At 35.6% G+C, this 23,725-nt stretch overlaps 1 protein-coding gene across 3 annotated transcripts in view; it reads right to left on the reverse strand.

Annotated features, from left to right (window-relative positions):
* The window catches only part of ARL15 (ARF like GTPase 15), a gene marked incomplete at both ends in the record, with an annotated part of 216,528 nt that overhangs the window by 100,831 nt on the left and 91,972 nt on the right, over positions 1-23,725 (reverse strand). For all 3 annotated transcript variants that reach the window (XM_080636792.1, XM_080636791.1, XM_080636790.1), the window contains one exon: positions 22,683-22,891. In XM_080636792.1, the coding sequence (XP_080492918.1) occupies positions 22,683-22,891 (209 nt within the window). The remainder of the gene's footprint in view (positions 1-22,682; positions 22,892-23,725) is intronic.

The raw sequence follows: 23,725 nt of genomic DNA on the forward strand, positions 1-23,725 counted from the left end.
TTGCTGCATTGGAGTGTCTAGCATGGTAACCAAATTTCAGGGCATTATGTAGGTATCCTTACATCTTCCCTTGTACAAACTAAGCTGAATTGCTCAAATATGGATGACCTTCTGGAAATAAGCATCATGCAGTTGGTGCTCTCAACAGCTTATGTACACCTATCCTCATCTTAATGATGAAGATCAGCAGTTGGAAAGGTCATGACTGAGACCTCCCAGGATGATGAAGAAGAGTTGCTACCCATGCCACAAGTTATGCAACTGCTGGGGGGGGAGTTGAAAAACCAAAGCAGATTGCTACAAAGACAGGCCTATGTACAACAGATAGATATCTTTATAACTGTAGGGATAAATACTTACCTGTATGCACAGGAACATCAGACAAAGACAGACACTGTTCTCCTCAGGGGAAACTCAGAACCATGAGACACTATGCATTTTGCTCTACATGACCACCACACACCTTCCTATATACCTCCAAGGTGAACACTGGGATCTGACTCAGAGATTAATGAAAGCCAGATTATCCATGTTAATAGTCTGATAACATTATGACAATGAGGTGAAAGGATAAGCACATAGGAAATAAAGGGGAATATTTCTATGGATCACTGCTTCTTTTGCAAACAGAATTTTGGGATAACGAATTCCTTGGAGAAAACCTCCTTCTGCATAGGAATTTTCCTATTCCAGTCACATAATATTACTAATCAATAAATAGCATTCTGAGGACAGCTGAAGAACAAACACCCAGTGCAAAACACGCCATAATACAGGAGCTGTTTCTTCCGAACATATGATGAAATATTCCAAATGACATAAATGTCCTCCTACAACTCTTTCTGAACTTAATGCCAGGACATGTTTGGTTACTGCTTGTCAAGTTCATTTTCTCCTTTCAACAAACACCTCATACAAAAAATATCCTTATTAATTAATGTTATTATTCCATAGCAACTTCCTTTACACTGTCACAACAGAGATCTGTCCCATCATAACGAGATTACGTAAAATACGCATCCTTCTTAGTTGTATAACACCACCTAAAATGGTATTTACATAAGCTTCTTTTACCAGTGATTTTTTTTTTGCACATGTATGCCTTTTGGACAATTGAGAATCTGAAGTTGCTTTCTTCAGTTCAAGAAAGCTATTTTTAGGTCTTGTTGCTCCTTAACTCCTTAAAGGACTTATTAGCATTATTCAAAAAGATAGTTGATAAAGAACATTTAACTGTTTAACAATACTCAACAGACAGTTGATTATAGAAAGACATGTCAGTGCACATATGGCAGGCGGATAAATTATGCACATCTGGATTACTTTTGGCAAGAAACACAGCTAAGTGTCTAACGCCAAGTTTAGCAATCTGTCACTATCAATATGTGCATTTATTTAAAAGACATCAAGGATTCAAAGTCGTATTTTCTATTTCTTCATAAAAGTTCCAGCTCTTCATGAGACGGCAAAGCAGGTGACAAAACACATTGCTTAAATTGCCAAAGGCTGTATAAACAGGGATAATTCTGAACTCGCCAGGCATATAGAAGTAGCCAAATTTTCAAGTCAACTCTATTCCTCATTAGTTTTTACTAATGTCTAGTATATAGAGCAGGCATATAGTCAAGTTCTGAGTAGCCAGCCTCAAAATTCAGCTGCAAATCATTAAAAAAAATTGTTAAATTCAAGGAAAACTAAGCAAAATCAAATTATCATAAAAGTTGCAATTACAACTTCATTTGTAACAGTAATTGTTTATTTTTAGTGATAGTTTAATACAAAAATACATCACCCCATATTTAACTTTCTCGGCCAGAACAAAATAACAGTAGTAGTGGTAGACAGAGTTTGCACCATCTTGAAAGGCAAGCATACAACTGAAGGTTGAGAAGTTATGATTGTTCTTAGCTTAAATTTAATGCAAATAGACAAAAGAGAAAAACTCCAATAGAAATGGATTAATATTTGCCACAGACACCAACAGTCATATAAAAACAAATTAGGTGACTAAAAATCTAGAGCTATTTTTCTCAAGAGAACAGAATATGACCAACAAGACCTTTGTAAATCCAGAAGCATTAAAAAAAATATGAAAATCAAAATCAGATTTTGTGGCAAAAGGCCTACTTGCTTCCTTAAGCATCAAAATCATTTAACTCATGCTGAAAAAGTGGAGAAGGGAAAGAAATATTAACATTGCCTATCATTTTTCATGTAAAAAAAAGCTACAAAAAACATCTAAGAATTCCAAGACTGACCACTGCTTAAGAGAAGGTGAAAACCCCTTTGGCTGATGGTGCTGTTTCTTTTCAGTAAGAAATTCCATTCAGCTTTAGCTGAATGATCATATTAGACTCATCCACAGTCCTCTTCTGAATTATATTTCTTAGGGGAACGAAACCGTAATTCTGTCTATATAATAAAACCTTAATTATATTCATAAGAAATGGAAATTAATTGAAATCTATAATAATATTTATTCTAAGTACTTAACCAAAGTAATGATAATATTTGCCATACCAAAATAAAACAAATTTTGACTATATTTCAGGATCTAAACCCTTGACATATTTTCTATAAAAGTAGTCACCATTTACATTTTATTTCACACACAGATCATCCAATGTACATACACACAAAGGTAAATCACCAGCCACAACATTTTGCATTTTAAAATAAGGAACTGATTCACCATCTTATTGAACACTAAATCTGAAGCCAAGAGCGAGTTTTAAACTAGCCAAACATGAAAAAGAAAAGTTGGAAGAAGCCAGCAAAGAGACAGTAGAGTTATTTTCCTTCCTAATGGGCAATCTCTCCTCTGGTAGGGGCAAAACTATCACACCACTGGGGCTGTTGGGACAAAAGATTTCATACCAGTCCCAGGACAAACACACTAGACAGCAAGAATTCACATGGGCCTTCTAGAGATGCACTTAAGATGGCTTTCTGTTTGCTCATTCGTTTGCATTTTCCTGTTGGTTCACTTCCTAGTGGATCATGGTACATGTTTCTCACGATGAATAATCAACTTCTCCTCTCTCCTCTCCAGTATCCCTAAAATTTTCACTCTTCTTCATGAGTACAAGTGCAAAATTTGGCAGAACCATTTCCCATTGCAGAAGGAAGACTTGAGAAATTCTCCTGACAAGCATGCATATGCAATATGAGCAGATTCTTAATTAAATTGAATTGAAAGTCTCTTAAAAAGCATGACTGCAAAGGGTTGCTTATCAGGACAAAACTCTTAAACAGCACTGAAATGGGTGAAAACACGCTGAACAATGCCACAGGTTAGGTATAATACAATACAGTACGCTCACTCTTGGACATGATGTGAATTTGTTATGTGCCAGCTAAAATAAACAGACAGGAAACTTGATAACTTCAGTTGTACTGTATTTCACTTTAAAATGCTTTCATTAGATTCACAATAGTTTATACTGTGTAAGAGTGGCTCTTTTATTGCATAAACATGTTAAAACTCAATCAAATTTACCTCAGCGTCTACATACACTGAAATGGCTTGAACACTGAACTCTCTACCAGCAGAGGGGGAACCTCTATTGTTTCTTTCAATACACTCCAAAGGCAGTCTTCTAAATCCAACATTTAGCTTCTAAAGCATTCTTTTTATAAATCGCACATACAGGACTAGGCAAATACTCTGATTTCCCATAGTCATTCGAGACAGAGACTTAAGTTGCTGATGGCTCTCGTTGCTTTTATTACTCTATCAGACAGCATTTTTAAAGCTACTTCCAAAATTTCAATGTATACCAGCATGAACGTATGTTAAGGGAATTGTATAAACTCAGATTCTTGACTCTTGTTTTAAATGCCCTCTTATCAGTTTAAAAAACTCATTTCAACATCAAAATCTTTGGAGCTTTTGTTTTCTGTCATAGAAATCAACATTTCTTTCACCTGTACTTGGGGTCTCCAAGTTACTCGAAACTACAGATTGTAATTATCATCCTACAGCACTTATAACACTTTCCTATATGGATGTAAGCTGGACTGCAGAAATAAATTACTTCCACGAAGTCAACTACAGACTTATACAGCAAGTCCACAGCAAACAATAAATGAACCTGTATTTCCTAACACCTCAATATAATTGTAGTAACTTCTCCCACTCTAAGTAACAATTGTCATCTTAATTTCTCTCCATCAGAAGCTCCCTTTGGATTAAAGGAAACTGTGTTACCATATGAAACAACTGGCAATTAGCTTGCATGACAAAAAAGAATTATATTATGGTATATTAATTGTCAAAAACATAACTTCTTTATGCTAACAGAAATATCATAAACAGATTCTTCCACCTTTCCTTTCTTTTTTTTTTTTTTTTTTTTTTTTTTTTGTAGTGGAGCTATGATTAAAAGTAGTCTTAGAAGGGTAAACACTTCAAGGGGTAAAATGCTTTTCTTACTACAGGATGAGTGTCCTGTTAACAAAACAAAAACTAAAAGACCCAAATCCCTCGCTAACTTTGCCAAAATTTAATCTGAGTGCTTAATTCTGCCATTACGTTGTGCTCAAACAAAACTTTGATCATAAATTCCTTTTCAGGGACCAAAATGAATGATAATAGGAAAGCACATTTCTATGGCAGGGCAGCTCTGTTAAAGCTTTCAATAACCATGTCAGCTCCCAAGGGCTTTAATTTGCTTCTGTGGTGGCCTTTGTTTTTATCTTTAAAGAATTCAGTAACTACATGATATACACATACCTAATTTTTTTTTTCAGTATACTTTGGTAAAAATTTAATTGCTCTAAGTCACATATTTGTGAGGGCAACAGTCACCAGTGCAGATTTGCAGAGCACCAGAGACAGGTGAGACTCTGAGCCTCTGACAAGGAGTCCCAAACACCAACAGTTTCAGTTCTTTTGGGGAAGCAAACACACGAGCACAGCTCTCATCTTCTGGTTTTTAGGATTCCTCTTCCCACTCAATGCTTGGTGACATTAACTGGCACACTCAGTCAGTAAATATGCTTTTCTCTGAAGAACTAGTGTCATGGAGGGAAAAAAAAAAAAAAAAAAGGAATTTTCTATTACTACAGTTTTCTTTTCTGCTCTTCATCTCTTCTCCCTTGTTGTTTGCCTGTCAAATTTAAGATGAAATACTCAGGTCTGCAAAGACAAGCAGGAGATTATTACTGCATGACAAAAATAAACCTTGTATTTTCTAACAATAGCCTGCCAGCCTCAGAGACAGTCTATAAGAAACATGTGGCTTGGCCCTTCCAAAGCAAAACTTTAGATACTATGTGTAAATAATAATGTTTTCCTTGTGCTATGAAATACAGAAAAGCTGATATGGCCCTAAAACACAGTACCGTAGCACAGTAAAATCTTGCAAGATCCACTACCTACCACACTATTTAAAAGAAAAGTAGAATGGGATTCTTGGAAGATTTCTGGTACTGAACCATGCTTGGCATTAAAAATCATGGTGATGAGGATTTATTTCTTGTATTATCCTCAATGCCTCAAAGCTCATGAACAGAAAGGTTATGATGGTGGTATCCACAATTCTTCCCCTATAGGAACAGCGAATATTCTACTAACAGGGTAGTTACCCAGAAATCAAACTTAAAATCAGAAAGATTTTAAATGAAAAGATGACAACCACAAACTCTTTTTGAAAGATAACTATTTTCAATAGCCAGGAAGTAGAAATTTGCTTAACTTGAACAAACTTCCATTTTCCTCCTATCACCAGAAATTAAGACTTTCAGAGTGTCTTCAAGTAAGATAATTATAAACATTGTGGTGATGAATAATTGTCCACACTGTAACAAAAGCTGCATATAGGAAAACATTTCTCCATTTCCAAGCACTGCACAAAGCGGTCATCTAAGCACAGTCTGAAGATGCAACAGAGAACTTTGATAGAGGCTGTGAGGCTTTTGGTCCTGATCAGATCTATCGCTGTTGTAGAGGGACGGCAGTTGTCCAGAGTGCAGTCAGCTGAAGAATGCTAAATCTGTGGAATCCTGTGGTGTTTTGCAGGATCTCTGGCAGAGTTTTCCTGCATTTCTATAGAACTACATCAGTTTCTTGCTGAGTCTTTTGTGGAGCTCAAGCTGCAAATTCTTTTAATAGGTACAGGATTGCCACACTTTTCAGCAGTAATACTTTACACCAATCTTCACAAAACTCCCAAAAACTTGACTCCTGAACAGTCTCATCAGTCTATATTAAGAACAAAGTAACTGATGAAGCAACAATTCAGGTCCAAAAAAGAGAACTGAGAATCAGATTTAAAGGTTTCTTTTTCATCTCGGGAAAAAATGCAGAATTTTATCAAGCTTGCAAACAACACCACAACACTAGCTGAGACTACTTTTTGCCTATTAATACAAAATTAAAGACTTGTTATCTATTAGCACTTACACTCTGTACATTAACACTTATATTATGAATATTAGCACCTACATCCTTATTAATTCTGAAATACTTCCAACTTCTTTTTTTTTGCACAAAAGATGAATTAAAACCCCATTAAGAACATACAGTCAAGCAAAAGAAATGGAAACAACAGAAATAATCAAAACAGTAACACAGAATTTGAAATCTACCAGGTAAGAGAAATTTTTGGACTTCAGTGGATATAACAGCAAAATGACCGTTTCGGTACAGACTTTCCACATATCTAAAATTTACTTTATAGGGATAGTATTTCTGTATTCTTTAGCAGCATAGCTGAATGAACAAGGAGGAAAATGATCATACCAGTAGCGAATATTAAAGCACTGTAAATCTCAGGAAACATTAGGCTCAGGGAACAACTCAACTGTTTCTAGATCAGACACCAGCAGTAAGAAGAAAGTTACTGGTTCATACTGAAATGAATGAGGTATGCAGAATAATTTCTTTACAACAGATAACTAATTACAAGATACTGTATGTTATCTATGTCTTGGGTAACACAGGAATGCCATTTCAGAACTTCACAGGGCTATACATCTTTCCAATTACTACAATAAAAGAGAATCCAGACTCAAAATCTTTTTCAAAGGGTCAAAAAAGGTTTTCAATGACACAACACTTAAGTGTCAGAGCAGCATCAACATCTTTTTCAATTCATTTGCAACTATTGCTGTCAAATGGGTTACAAAATGACAGGTTATGTAAGCATACTTAAAAATGTATTTTAAATATATTTGAATGTAAATTCAAAGTTTAAATAAAATCTTATTTCTTAAAACAAAATTAAATTTGAGTCACATGAAAATCTGCTTTTGTCAGATTTTTCCAGCATTCAATATGGTTTAGTCAAATGGTCAACATAGTGAGTCCCTCATAACCCTGAGCAAGGCAAGTTAACTCCTCCTCCATTGCCCAATCACAATACCTGGACTACACATACTGTATTATGAGGCATTTTCAGTTACTCATTGCAGGTTCTCAGAATACTTAATTGTATTTCTCAGAACACAGAAGTTGAAAAAATTGTAAAATCCCAGGACCAGAAACCTGCCATAGTAGTTTATTGCTTCAATGCTTTGCATAATTTTTCCAGTCAAAGACAATACCATGACAGTAACATAAGTAAGGTGAGGAACTCCATATAACCACAGCTCTTTGAGTATATCAGGGTCTATGCGTATAAAAGCACTGTGATGTTGACTGAATCAGAGCCATCTTGGAAAAAGAGACGGAAATATTCAGTTATTAGAGTCATAGTACCAGCTGGCACACCACAATCATGTTCACTGTTCTGTTTGTCCAATTTCTGCATTAAGCTCTCAATTCCTGCTTCAGATTCAAACTCTCATTGGAATCACCGATAATTATATGGCCATTAGCTTTGTGGTTGTAGCAGACAGTCTACTAGTGCTGAAATTCTGGTAAAATGAATAGTGGTCTGTTTTCTTACCTCAAAGATGACATGCAAATACATTAAAAGACTTGGTATGTTCTGATACTACACTACGGTATCAATTAAACACCTAGGACAGGGAGCAAGATGCATGAAAAGATCCGCTTAGCCTTCTCCCTAAAAATCATGAAGGAAAGGGCAGTACAGTCCCAAATGTTCTGGTACAACAATTTATAACAGAGGTATCTCTTTAATTCAGGGGTTTTTTTGTGTCTGAGAACAAAATGGAGTAGAAAGAACAGAATTACAAATATGAACCTGCAAATTCCAGAGAAGAACAGCTTTGCAAAATATCACACATCCACACAGCTCAATTTCTTGTCTACCATCAGCTATGGTTCTACCTAGGACAATAGTGAAGTTCCTTGGCTTTCACTCTATCTATTTTCTACCTCCAACCACTCTCTGCCCTAAGTGGCTTCAACAGTGTTTTAGGGCACAGTCCTTAGCTATCAGGTCTCGTTCCCAGCAGAGCACTGGTTATAGCTGCAGATTCTGAATTTTATCGAGTGATTCTTAACACACATTTCTCATTTTGCCTTATGGATTCAGACCCATGCCAACCTGATTGATAGTACAAGAAAGAGAACTCAAGCATCAAACCAGAACTGAACCACACTAACACAAGGAGGCTCCACATGCCCTACCACCAGACATAGATTTTAGAATTATCTCAGCCAGGTTCTATCAAAAATGGAGATGCTGTTTTGCTGACCTACCCTTCGAACACAGCTCACTTCTAATGTATCCATCCCTGATAGGGGTGAGAGACTTGATGATCTGCTGCCTTCTACATGAATAAAACCATCATCCAAATCCTGGGCCTTATTACTCTCAAGAGCAGACCCTCTAAGCTTTGACCTAGTCTGGCCACTCCAGCTATCTTTCTAACCCAATCATGCTGTCAGCTAAATGTCAACAAACTAGTATGTAACAAAACAAAAACTTAATCCAGTGTTCCTGATTTAAAAACAGGCAATTCTTCAGTCAATAAACGTTCCTTCTACACTACAAGTAAGTGAAAGGTGACTAGCAGGCAGAAGACTTTTTAAATGCCTGGAGAGTTTGAAGAGGGTTTGGAAAGAATACGCTTGCCAGAAACTGCTGGCAAGTACACTCCCTACAACAGCCGGCAACGGGATATCCAAGCATACATTTTTGCTTCCTTTCCCAGACACAGCATTAACCACCCCCACCTTCTTATTTATGGAGGGAAAGGGTGGCATTATTGAATTCATTTTCTTAGTTAGGCAAGATTTTTTCCTAATGCGCAGAAGGAACAACTTCCAAAAGGTAGCAAAATACATCTGGGGAATATTTTAAGCCCATTTTACAGTTACTAAAATCCAAATTGCTGGAGTCCATTGGCATAGCATAACACTCCATTTTTATGCAACATACTGGCTACTGCACTCCCAGTTTAGAACATTTTTAGAGATACATTTCTCAAATACAGCCCAGAGATACAATGACTTAATATAAATATAAGAAGGCACACCCATTTTCTTTAGTTAAAGAGCATCTGCAACTAGATTTATATTTTGTTTTTCCTATTTTGCTAAATCTTAGTGGTTGCATCCCATCCAAGATGTGATCTAACTCATGCCCACTTCACACCATTAAGGATTTTACGGTGGATAACCTGCAGAAACTGTAGCTTAACCTGCAGGAAGGTATAATGCTTTCCTGCAGGTTACATATTGTGACATACGGATAAACAGAAAAAACTTGTATGTTGCATTTTAGCAACTTTATCACAAGTTAGTTTCTCTGTATTACAAGAAATGCTTTCCTGAAAGACAATTATGAACTGGAAGGAAAATTTTCCAAGCGCCTGCATTTGGCCATATCCCCTTTTCTTTCATGAGCAGTCTTCCTGAACCAAGCAACAATAGTTCCATCAAAAAAGATCTTAATCTTTTCATGTAATACCTGGCAAGTTTTTGTGAAAACAATTTACATGGCAACAAACCTTTTGTGCTTTTTAAAAGAATTGCTATACACCATGTTACAAGAATTATTCATGTCTCTAAGAAATCCAGCAAGAATATATTAAAGTTTACTGTTTCTTCAGGTGGGTAACGTTTACTCTTTCACGGCCTGCAACTGTCAGTATCAGTATATTAATCTATTCTTGGATTGACTTTCACCTACAAGCCAATTTTGAAATACTGCTCCAGTGTCTTGATTCCCAAACACCCTTAAAAATGAGTCCAGCGAGAGGACATTAGTTTCTTCTCATTGACCAAATGCTTTGTAATAAGCAGGTTGGCGGAGATGACTTAATTCAGACACACTGAGTAACTGAATAATTAAATCAAATAGCAGAGCTAATAAAGAGTGCATAGACACTGCACAGACAATGTTATTTGGGGAACGGACAGAGTCAATGGAAACAGAATAGTAGTAAAGCTTAAGTGTGTTTTGATTCAGTGTTCTGATTTGTTAAACATTTTTCCAGCATTTTATGCCCTAATAAATTTCCATTGACCAACATGACCTAAAGCTACAGAGAAAGCTAGTCAACTGCAGACTTTCCTAGAATGTACCTCCACCAAGTTGCTGCAACTAGCCATCAGTTAAAATATAGAGAACATGGAGATGCATCCTAGTAAAATTTTTTGAAACTAGTCTTCAAGTCTCAAAACCACTAAGCTACTTTGAACATGATACAGACTTAATTTATTTTTAAACAGCACCAAAAATCCATTAATAAGTGAATTTTACAATGTGGTAAAAACAAGAGTGACACACTGTGAAAGTCACTGAGAAATGCAGCACTGTAGACAGAGAACATACTTTGTTTCCCATGTTCAACTGTCATGTAAACTTAAGTTTATCAGGAGTTAAAACTGTAACATATGTTCACTTGAAACATAAGAGGCTCAAGATAAATCAAAAATAATCTGGCAGCACATGTTAATACATAATCCAATGCAAGTAAAAACCAAAAGCTAATGTTCAACATGATTAGCCTGACATCTTATTGTCTTCCTTTTAACCAAGTCAAGACACTCCCTTAATGCCAATGGAATTATTTGAATGATCAATGGGAGCACAGTTCCTAAAGTCAGAAAAGAAAAATTCTATGAATTATGGTCAGCTGTTCTCAGACATTTAACTTTGTATACTTACAAGTCTTCATGAGATACACAAAGATCAAGACAACAAACTCTGTCCACGTAGTACAATCTGAAAGTTAACACAGTTGTATGCCAGTTGTGGAAATCTGATTTTTGACAGCCAGCAGGAGTAAGAATCAATTAGTGAAACTTCTGGTAGCAGACAGGAGAAAGTACTTTACCCCTAAGACCACCCATTTGTTTTATTACCTACTGCTTCAATGCACAATGATAATATAGTTAAAAGGCTGCATGCACTTCAATTTTTACAAAAGCCAGCCAGATCAGAAATAGCAATGACAGGAGTTTGCTATGAGTTAAAGCCTATCAGTGCAACAGCTTAAAAGGATATTTTGCATGGCAGTTGTACTCTTCAAATCATGGAGATTCAGGACACTGCTAAGTAAGTGAATGTAACAGAAGAGGAAATGTAAATTCAGAAATATGCAGCTCTAATTTACTCTTTTTGCAATTAAAAAGCAGCAATAAAATATCTGCAGATATTAACCAAAGATGACAAAGCTGCCAAGTCAAGTACAATTGTTAGGAAATAACCTTTTCTTTTGGGAAAAACAGTTTCTCAGAACACAAAGAGAATGGTGTTCTTTTAGTCTCTGCATTCATAAATGTAAATTTAAGGTAAATCTTTTTCAATTTCATGGCCAGTGGCATGAAGATTAGCGTTTAATTTTCGTTCAAGAGAAACAATAAAGGATCTAAGAAAAATAATAATCATAAAACGCTCCAGAGGACTCCAAATTCACATTGGGCAACTGGTGCTAGATTTTTATTTTGACATATATATGCATATCTGTATATATACATGAGTATGTATTTAATAAATACAAACAAAAAAAATATATTATACGAACACACATACACATACACTCTACAGATCTCAAAATAAGCAGCACGGGCACATAATTAAGGGGTCCCCAGGGCTCATAAAGAAAGTGCAACGACCTTGTTAGTGTTTGGCCTTTCTTTCGCACCCAGTCTCATTGTAAAACAGTCAACCATGAAAGTACTTTAAAAAGCTGGTTTTCTTCTTATATTTACAGCATGATTTTATAATGTACCTTTCATGTTTTAAGGAAGCTGGTACTTCTGTATATCTTCCTGGCAAATTCAACATGAACCACAAACTTTCTAATTTACAACTTTCAGAAATCTGAATGCTTTTGAATACCAGGATTTTCAACTTTGCAATTTAATGACAACCCTGCCTTTGGCCTTTCCTGACCTGTTGTGAAGTAAATCAGGCACACTAATGTGGGCTAACAAGTCTTTTTCACACTGTTCGATCACCCTGCATCTTTTTTCTCCACAGACACCGCCTCTCTCCCACTCTCTGTCTAGCCATCCTCCCTCAAAGCAAACAAAATGGTCACTGTAACCCTGCATTACTGCTCATTAGATCACAAGTTAGTCAAGTGGAACTGCCCGAGGTTCCCAAAGGAGAGCTATACTTCAAAAATCTGTCCATGTCAAATGAAGAAAAAACCCCTGAGCGTGGGGTCACCCAGATCAATGATCAAAAGAGACTGAGAATAGCGGAGGGAAAAAAGAAAAAAAGCCCTTTTTTGTTAAAAAACAGCCTTCTGTATAATAAATCAGAATACAAAGATACTAAGCTTTTTCTCCCCCTTAACAACACTCCATTTTGGCTTTAAAATGGAATACCTTGTTTTTCAGAAGATTTTCTAAGAGTAAGATCATTTTTTAAGTGCTAAGACTGAGATTTCAATGAACCTCAAAATTACCTTATAAAATTAGCAAAAGCAATAATAATGGAAAATAATGTGGATTTTCTCTCCATTACATAAATATTTAATTATTTAAGAATGTAGTTAAAAGTCAATCTTCATTCAATTATGACTTTAATTTAAACAAATTATACATTCTGAACTTCATTAGAAATGATACAGGTATTATTTCCACAGAAAAAAGTAGCCAACCAGAATTACATAGTTTGAGCTCTTCTGGTACATGACAGATGTGCAGGCACGTGCAATACTTGAAGAATGTGCAGCACCATTCCTGCAGCTTCTGTCATCTTTTAAGAACATATACCAACTTATTAAAGACAACTAAGAAAAATCACAGAAAAGTCAAAAACAAAACTAAAATAGCAGCTCTATCCGTAATTAATGAATTTTGATACACAGAACATACCAAATTACTCAGTGACGAGTACTAGCTGTTTAACAAGGCTTTGTGCACACATGTGCTTTTGAAAGCAACTTTGGATAGTATCTACTTACCCAAATAGGACAACATTAACCTACATAACACATTTTAAAAAAATCACATAGATAACTCATTTTATTTAAAATAAAAATGAGTTATGTATTTTTAAAACAATAAATATACATTGTACCACCAATGAAGACACTGCTGCAACTACTGGGACCCCAAGTGCTTCCTGCAGTATTGGTGACAGAACATATTTTCATTTACAACTCTGAGGACCTTTATTTTTCTGCCATAGAGTAACTCAAATTTCACTCTCTTACTTCCTTAATCCTCAGTCACAAGTAGAGGCATAATTAGGAAAGAAGAAGAAAGGTATCTAAATCAGAAGACAGTATTTGGTTGTAGATTTGTAGTTCATATATGGTCTGTTGCAAAAGCATTACTGCAACAGAACAAAGCTATAGAAAATCAAAAGAAAGGAATCCTTAAAATACTCAAATGTTTTATAGAATTTCAGTAAATAATTTCTTCGCATTTACTATGATAGTAAAATAAAAAACAAAATGAGAATGCAAATGTTGTAATAATACATTATGAAAAATATTGGAATTTTACAGAATAAACCTGTGTTGACAGAGAAACAGATGGGACAACTTAATTTTAAATAAATAATGAAGTCATAGCAAACTTATAACAATATATGCAGTAATCCCAATTATCCTCCTCTATACGTACGTGTGGATAAGATGAACAGCCTTTTCAGAAAAGCTCATTCACTGATGCAGGTTGGGGTTTTTGCTGGCTTTTTAACAGTTTGCTAGATTCCTCACAGTGCATATTAGTATGTGAATAAAGAACTTCAGTGTGCATTAACTGTAAAAAGGCCTACACACAAATATTGAGTCTTTAGTTTTAAAACAGTATTTCTGACCCTTGCAACCCTACACTTGAGCAGAACTCGAACAACCAAAGCTAACAGAGAATATCAGAAAAGTTACTGAGAAATTCCTCATACACACAGTCATGGATTACTCAATGTACTGTCAATAGTCTATTTTTGTAAATGTTAGGAAAAAAAAAAAAGAAAAAGGGAAAAAAACCAAAACCTGTGTAAATCTGAATAATATATTAACAGATTTTCATGAAAAAAAAATTCCTCAGTTTTCCTCTTTTTTGTAGGTTTGGGGTTTGTTATTTTGGTTTGTTTGTTTGTTTGTTTAATAGGTTTCCTAGTTTATTTGTATGATCCTTCACTAACAATTCTTTTCCAAACTAACTAAAATTTTGGTCATTTCAGATTCCACCAGAACAAGTTACTGTTTCATGTCAGACTGATGTAACAGATTTTCTAAACATGTAAACTATTTTGAGAAAATTTTATGCCTATAAAGATTCTAGCATGACTAATGATATGCTGCAGTATCAACAAATCCTTATCAGAACAACATCATTATATTCAAAACTCTGCTCCTGGTCTCATAGAGATGACTGTTCACAGATGCTAGGGAGTGGGTAACTAACGTTTCTCCAGGGCGAGGTCTGCATCTGCTACTGTATCACTGCAAGAAGGGTTGGGAGAATGGCTTCCTCTTTTTGAACCAAATGTCATTATGCACTGGATAGAAGAGATTTCTGTAGAAATAATGGACTGTAGAAATAATGGACTCAGTTCTCAGCATACATCCATCCCCACAGAAGGATGGACTAATGGACTGCTTGAAGCAAAAACTCAGCAGTACTCCATCCTCATCCTCCCTGAACTATGGGACTCTTCATGGCTTTCAAACTTCCTGAACTCCCTTCCATTCTTCCTTTCTGTTTCAACCGCAGATTGCTCTCTACTCATCTCTTCTGCTTTACTGCCAGTAAAGTCTTTGGCGATGGCAGGGAAAAAGGTACACAAGATTTTGTCACCAGTCCCCTTCCATTCCTCCTGTCACTCCTTATGTCTGGATTATCCAATTTTCAAAAACTGTAATGTCCTGTCCAACACTGAGCTCAAAACCTAGGAACATTCTTTGATTTTTGGCTTTCCTTACACCCACAGAGCATCTGAGATTTTTACAAAAGCATAATGGCTTGAAGGAATCCTGGGAAGAGAAAAACCTAACCAAACAAAAAACCAAAAACTCAAACAGTTCAGAACTGAAAATGGATAGGAAAGGATTTCATCTCACCTTATAATAGTAGGTCTTTCCTTCTTGGTCTTTGACAACCGCAACACTGCCCCAGTAACATGTATCCAGAATGATGATCCCTTCCCTATCCTGTCACTTGAAAACACATCATTGTTTCCTGAAGTCTCACATGTATGCCATCATCTCTATGTCCAGCTCTCATGCAACCTGTTCCAGTGTCTCACCACCCTCACAGTCAAGAATTTCTTCCTAATATCTAATCTCAATCTCCCCTCTGTCAGTTTAAAGCCATTCCCCTTTGTCCTGTTACTACCTGTCCTTGTAAAGTCCCTCTCCAGATTTCTCGTTGGCCCCTTTAGGTACTGGAAGCTGCTCTAAGGCTTCCCTGAGAGGAGCCTTCTCTGAGCCTTCTCTTCTTCAGGCTGAACAAGATCAACTCTCTCTACCGTTCTTCGCAGGAGAGGTGCTCCAGCCCCCTGATTATCTTCATGGCCCTCCTCTGGACTCGCTCCAACAGGTCCACATCCTTCTTATGCTGGGGGCCTCAGAGCTGAATGCAGTACTTACTTCTTTGTCAAGAGCAGGACTAGGAATTCACTATTCAGAGATACACTTTTCTTTGTTAAATTAGCCACGTACATTGGTATAGCACAGTTATTTGTAAGCAGCATTATCCATCTAAAAATTACCAACAATTCCAATTGTTCTTTTGATCTAATAAAAATATATTGGGATTTTTATCTGCCATGGCTTTGTTTATAGTAAAGCATAATTTAAACAGACATCCACGTACACAAAAATTATTCTTACTGTTTGGATTCTTCATGTCACCATTTATTATAAGGGGATTTTTAGAAAAAGTACGGCCATTCTAGACAAATTAATTTAAAAACCCTTTAAAATAATTTTACAGTTCCTTTTCAGATCATCTTAATTTCTTTTTTGCTCACCATTATTTCCTCCCATACCAGGACTCAAAGAGAACAGACAAATCCAGCTTCTTCCAGGATTTTCAGTTTCTCATTTTAATTTCTTTATATGGTCACTTGCATTTTGCAGTAATAAATATTTACTACTCAACTTGCTATTCGTATGATCATCTAACCATGCAATGATTAAAGCAAACATGACCTGCTAAATATTCACATTGAACAGTCTTGCAACTGTATGAAATTGATGAAATTGTTTTGCTGTTCACATCTAGCTGGGATGTGAATCTACGCAGGGATTACTTTTTAAATTGTTTATCTTTGTATATTGCATTTTATTTCCATTATTTTATTTTAGAATCTTTTTGTATCTAAAACATCTTCCTAACAGGTCTGAAAAAATTCTGTAATCAGAACAGGAGTTCCTATGACACATGTAAATAAGAGTTACTTCTGCATTGTTCAAAACAAGGCAGAATTAATATTTCCTAAGCATCAGTTTAATAATTTCCTCCTCTCCTGCAAATGTGTTCATAACTGAAGTCTGACAAATAACTCCTCTGTTCCTGCAACAGCCACAGTTGTGAAGGAAGCAGCCAATACTCAAAATAGCAGAGTCCAGCTCCAAAACAAATCTTCAAATATCAGGGGATACACCTTGGACGAGAAGAAGTATTTGCAGTGAGGGGATTGCAAATATTAAGGTCATTAAGGTCACTATGATCTCAAAACAGGGTAGGAATCCATATTTTGGCTATTTGCTGCAGTAATCTGAAGATAAATAGTTTCAGAAACAGTTTCTTGGGAAACCAAAAATCTGCCCCTGATTTAACTTTGCTATGCATGTCCTTGTCATAAAGTACACAGATTTGTAACAGCTGGTCTTTAAGAATTCGGTTAGGTGAGCTAATTTGAGAGGCTTGACTGGGGTGAGGATGGGACAGGCTGCAGAGAGAACCTCCATTTTCATTCTTGGTTTTGGGCTAAGTTTTTGTAGTATCTGCTGGTGGAGGCATTATCTGCTCAAAACTGTTAGCTGAGATATGCTCATGCATACTCACTGAAGCTAAACCTCCTCACGTGTCACTGTTCAAAACAGTTTTCCAGACTATTAAGTAATGATGTCTAGAACTGGTATATTGACAGGATTTCCAAAAAGAAACCATTTTCCCCTAACTAGCTGAAACTACAAAAGGCTTGAACTATGGCAAATTATTATGAAGACGCCAAAATAAAAAGAAGTAATAACACCTTAGAATTAAGCCTGACATATGCAGTCAGCTTGGGCCATAAAGCATCAGCAGGCCCAGACAGCGCAGTTTCAAATGTGCTCCAGCTCCCCGGCACCAGTAAGAGCTTCCACAGATACTGACAAACCTGGACATTCTCGTGCAGTGGTTATTTAGCTTTAAGACTCTTAAGGCATCAAAAAGACATTATTTATCTACAAAATTGTTTCCAGACATAAACAACAGAGAAGAAACTGGCAGGATAACAGATTATTAGCCCTCACATCCCTAAGGTGGCTCTTCACAGGAGTCATCCTCCACTTTTCTGCTAGCAGAAAACCAAATTAAACACTGTCCGTGACTCAAGATCAAAATGCATTAAAATATTCTCAGATAAATACATCACAATCTAAGTAAAACTGGGATCAACTTTTCACACTTGCTTTTGAAAATATTATTTGTAATTCAAAGATATTTTTATTCTAGCTTTGTCAAAGAGAAAAGGAAAATGTGAAAGACCTTCCTCTGCAGTTTCACACACATATCAGTATCACAACTATAAAGTAAGAAATAGTAGACAAGAGGAAAAAAAGCACTTGTGATCAGTGCAGTCATTACCTTTTCACCTATCTTCCTGACAACAATATTTAGAAAGACAATACAATCTTAAAATAGACTGAGAAGACTTTTGATATACTGTCTACTAGCAAGCCTATGTTTTAAAAGTTCTAGCATTTTTTAAAATGGTAATTTAGAACATATATTCAATGGCTTCCCCTGGTACTAGTGATCAGCAACTTTTATAGATAAAAGAAATCCACTAATTGCCTGCACTTTCAGATAAGTAAAATAAAATGCAGCAAATGGTTATACTCTATGAATGTCTTTACATATGTGATCTTAGACTACAATAGTTCAGTTGGAAGGGACCTAGAATGATCATCTAGTCCAGCGACAATCTTGAAAACAGCCTTAAATGTAAAAACCAAAGAAACTCCCCAAAACCAAATGCTGCCAAAACACGTAGCAGCTTCACCACTGAACTGGCAAAGCCTCCTGATCCCAATTGTGTTTCTCCTTTGGCCAGTCCTTCATGGCTTCCACAAGCCTACAACAGATTCAAGCGACTGTTTGTTTGCTCATCATAGCCTATTCCTAAAATACAGTGGCTATGGACAACTTCCAGTGCATCCTATCTGCAACTCTGAAATACCGCTCTGGCCTTGGAGGAAAGAAACTCTCAGCTTGTATACTGGTTCAAATCACAGGAATCCACTGCAATATCCAGCTTCCAATACTATTACACAAAGCAGCACAAATTCCAAAATAAAAATCAACCAGTTGGTAATCAAAGTAATGCTGCTGTTCCCTTGCAAATCAATTTACAGTGCTTTTATCACCATAAATCTCCTGTAATATTCTAAGCTTTTAACAGAAATCTGACTAATCAAAAACAGTTGTTATAATCAGAAGTGCTTTTGTGATGGAAAAGCAAAAGCATATCCCATCACCAAGATACTTATTTAAAAATATATATGTAATTAGGTACACTGTTTCAGAATTGAACCCTGTATTTAGGAAACAGTGGCCAAACTGATTTGCTACCATCTTCCATCTGCTAAGTAATTAAATTTATTTTCACTTGTAACTCTTTTTATTTAGTAATTCAGGAGATTTCCAAAACAGCAGTCAGAACTGACTTATACATTATTAATCTTCATCACTGTGATTTTAGTCTAAAAATTTTGCAGCATACCCATCAACTCAAATACTTTCGGCTGAGATTTACAGTCTGGTTAATATACACAGTCTTTATTTCAGCATGGCTCAGCTGAAATCACTTAGCAGCTATCTGAAAACACTTAAATATGTGCTACTGTCACAAGAACAGCAAAACTTACAAGGAAGTTTGATACTGGAACATAAACACCACAGCAGCTGACATAAGAGAAGCAATAGGCACAACATTTAAATTGGCATCTTGATTTATGGTTTCTAGAATGAAATGTCAAGTTTGCTTTCTTAATTTTGTTTCAAAATTAAACAAAACAAAACAAAACAAACCCAACAAAACAAAAAACTAGGGAACAGCCAACCAGCAACTGAACACAGGAAAAAAGGTTTATATTTACTTAGTAGTATTTTGACTTAGCTTCTCCTGTAATTTCTCCTGATTACTTCAATAATATGAAATACACTCTCCAATCATGCCTAAAAAATGAATTAGGTTAAATTACATTTCATAAATTAAACAAGTTCTTTAGATATTCTTACAAATAGCCATTATAGTTCTGAACTGAACTACTCATGACATTGCTTAATATTTACAACGTGCAGCTTCTACAGTATAATTTCTACCTAAGTAAAGCATGGAGAAAACACACTAAAATAAAATAGAAAATTTTGAAAAACTGGAACAACTGTACTTCCCAACAATAAATATAACTAACATCTGCTGCAGAAACTGCTTGGCACTTGTACAGTTTTGTGAGGGATTTTTGTTGTAGATAAATATTTTTTGTACAATTCCTATTACGCACCACTCAACTCAGACATTTTCTTTAATTATACTCCAAGGAGTCTTTTCATGTGCATTAAGGAAAGGCAATCTGTTGCATAGGAGAATGCATACATACTTCTAAATTTCATCTGTATTCTGATACGTAAAAAAGCAAGGAAATACCTATAATTAATGGACTTAGTTCTGCTAAAATGTTTAATAAAACACTTAATGCTTAACATTATTTTTGTTAAATCCCAAAATATGCTCTTTTTGAAATATGGGAAGGTCTTATGATTCAGCATTTTACTTTCATTTCAAATGCCTATAATGACGACAACAGCAGAGCAAAGACTCTGGGAAAGCAAGAAATTTCTATTTTAACATCAGCCATACTGACCAAATAATGATCCCACTTTGCATACACAGCAAACGTAAGAACAACTTTGTGGCATTCTCCTTAGCTGTTTTTGTAACTTTGATCACCACTATTCTTAAGTAAAGCATTTCAAAGACATATACTGAGCTCTTGATAGAGGGTTATTTTTCCTGAGAATATGCATAAGCTGTACACATTTAATAAAATTCTTGCATTCAGCATTTCATAAAGACTCAAAGCAATCAATATTTGTTTGCTATGATAATATACTGAAAGACTTTTTTTTTTTTTTTAAGGGCATGCAGTAGAAACATATTTAAATGATATTGTAAGCATGTAAAGACCTACTCCTCTGCTGAGGTATCAAGTAACTGGTAATGATGGATGAGGAGAAAATAAGGGTACTGCCAATAAAAGAGAAGAAATGTTAACTCTAAATACGCAAAAGATTCAGTTCAGGCTCAAAAGTCTATCCATGCAGGCTCAATTCCAAAACAGAGAGTTACACGTAAAATTTGCTGTAAAACAAAGTACCTGGCATTATATTCACTATTCTTATGAAAATGGACAAAGAACATTTCTTGAACATTATTTATAGTCAAAATCCTCAGTTAACTTTAAACTAAGTTGGGCATTTTTAAAAAGAAAAAGGTAGTAAAAAAAATAATTTTAAATCATGTGAAAAAAGCATTTCCATTGATGGAAACTGTAATCTATATTGCTGTATGAAAAAAGTAAAAATCAAAACACCTTGGGTATATTTGTATTAATAAAATTAAAACAGTTGTGTTTCAGAATATCGTCAGTTTTTAAGTGGAAGATTTAGGAATACATGCTTTGCTTTCACACTGCACAATAAACTGGAGGAAATAAATAAACTGATATCTAAAAATTCGCATTACATCTCCTTTAAATACTTCTTCCTAAATCTGTTTTTAGATGAACAAAACTTCAAACTTGCAGATTCTATCCCTGCATTATTTCAGTTTACTTTTTATGTAACTTGTAACTAAACCCAAATTCCCCCTGCCCTCTCCTGTATTCTTTCTTTTTCCTAAGCACAGATTTTTGGAGATAAGGGTCAGCAATTTCATAAAACATTTTACAGTGTAGCTAAAGCAGTTATCGCTTATTCTCTTGCTCTCATATTAAAAACATTGCTGTTCTCCAGTCACATTTACACTTATCCTTCTTAACAAGTAATAAGCTTAACTTTCCATCCACTATTTCTTTTGACTAAGAAAGGAAGTATTAATACCAATAAAGCAGTACAGAAAGTATGTATAACTAACTATAACAATACTGTACAAATAGCAGTTATCCTACAGATCAGTAAGTTTTGCATTGAACTCCACTGGCATTCTTCAAAAAGATCAGATTTTAATATCTTAGACAAAGTGCATCTGAGAAGGCACCAAGTTTAGATGCAATGCAGCCACACAGCAAGGTGCTGAACTAGTTTTCACTCTGCTGTAATAAAAAACACCACTCACAGAACAAAGAGATTTCACATACAATCTTTAATAGGAAGAGTCCTTTAGATGACATTTATGAACAGAATGACACAACCAAATTGTAACTTCTTCCTACAAACCTCAGAAGAATAAAGAGAGCTTCTCATGAAGAATCAGTAACTTTCAGCATTTCCTCAAATATATGTGACATAATAGGAATGTAGGTAAGATGAATTTTTCAGAAACTTAAAAGCAAAAGGTATACTGAATAGAACAATTATATAATTTACTATGTGATAGCTACAAGTTAGACAAAGACACTACTCCTTAAGGAAGAAAATCAGAACAAGTTAAGGACTTCAGAACAAGAACTGCAACTCTGTTTCCACATCAGTAGACAGCAGTTCAGAAAAAAGCTTTTACATAAAAGACAACCTCTGGCTACGATATATTGCTTTAAGCAGTTGCAAAGAATGGAGTAATGGGACAGTGCAAGACTTAACAGCAAACAAAAAAACAAGATTAACAAAAAATCACTGTCCCAGCAACATTTGATAAGAGTAGTTTAAAAACGCCTTTTTTCCCTTAAGCAAAATATGGTGAAAGCAGGGGAACCATTTGCATCCAAGTATTACTTGGCTGTTTTCCAGAACAACTAAGCCTGCACAAAGTGCATTGGACTAAGTTCTTAAGGGCTGGGACTGTTCTTGGTCTGCATACTTACAGTGAAGAGTAACTGAGGCCAGTCCATAACTAGGATGTCAGGGTAATAATTTATACTGGGTCAGTGATGTGCAGATAGCAAATAAAACCAGGCAAAACACTGCCACATTAACATACCTCTTGTACAGAGCGAGCTGCTGGCTTGTCTTGATGATTGGCCAGTATTAAAAACGGCAAAGTACATAACTGTGGGTGCTGGAGAGCAGAATGCAGTTCATTCCTAGCAGTTTCTAGATCATCTTCAGAGGAGGCACTGTCTAACACAAATATTACTCCTTGGGATCCTTGGTAGTAACGACTCCAGTACTTCCTGATATTGTCAGCCCCTAGCAAGAAAATAATAAGAACTAATTAAAATGTGAATAATTAATGAGATTTATCACTTCTATCTGAAAATAACTCTTCTACTTAGAACAACCAAAGCAATAGACTAGATTTTCTCTCCTACATAATCACCACTGAAAGAATAAGAAAGAAAAAAGCAACACACTCACAAACATCAAATTAACATTGTTTAAATAAGAGAGGAATTTGACTCAATGCAGTTTTCATCCCTAAAAGTTTCTGCTCCATCAATGAATACTGGCAGAACTACTAAATTCCCAGTGCCACATAATCCTGTACCTTCTCACTGTAATATCTTGGTCCTAATATCTAAAACTTTGCCCACTCTTTTTCACTTAGTCCTGCAGATCCTTGCTATAACCTGTAGCTTCTGTAATGGCAGTTGCTCATTTTTGAGCATGACCAGGTCTTTCAGTTCATCTACAAGCCATCAGACAACCACTTCATAACTGGGGAAAAAAGCGTCAGAAAGTCTATTAACATAATTAGACACTTAGTGAGGAGAATGGTGATACAACGAGTTGAACAGTGGATGAGGAGCTACAGTGACAACATGCAAAGGTATTTATTTCAACTACTTTTGCTCTGTCAACCACATTAAGGATTCTGGAAAAGCCCGACAGTAGACACATGAGTGAATGTACAGGCTTATATGCCACAGTAATTTTTAGAACACAGTTCAGCAGCACTCAGCCATCTCAACAGAAGCCAAGCAATAAGGTTATTCACAGAAAGCTTTTGTCTCCCTTGGGGAGTAGCATATGTTGTAACATTGAGGTAGGAAAAAAAAGTATGTATTTGACAGCTGTCAAACT

The sequence above is a fragment of the Psittacula echo genome, assembly GCF_963264785.1.
Source record: "Psittacula echo genome assembly, chromosome: Z".
Taxonomy (NCBI): domain Eukaryota; kingdom Metazoa; phylum Chordata; class Aves; order Psittaciformes; family Psittacidae; genus Psittacula; species Psittacula echo.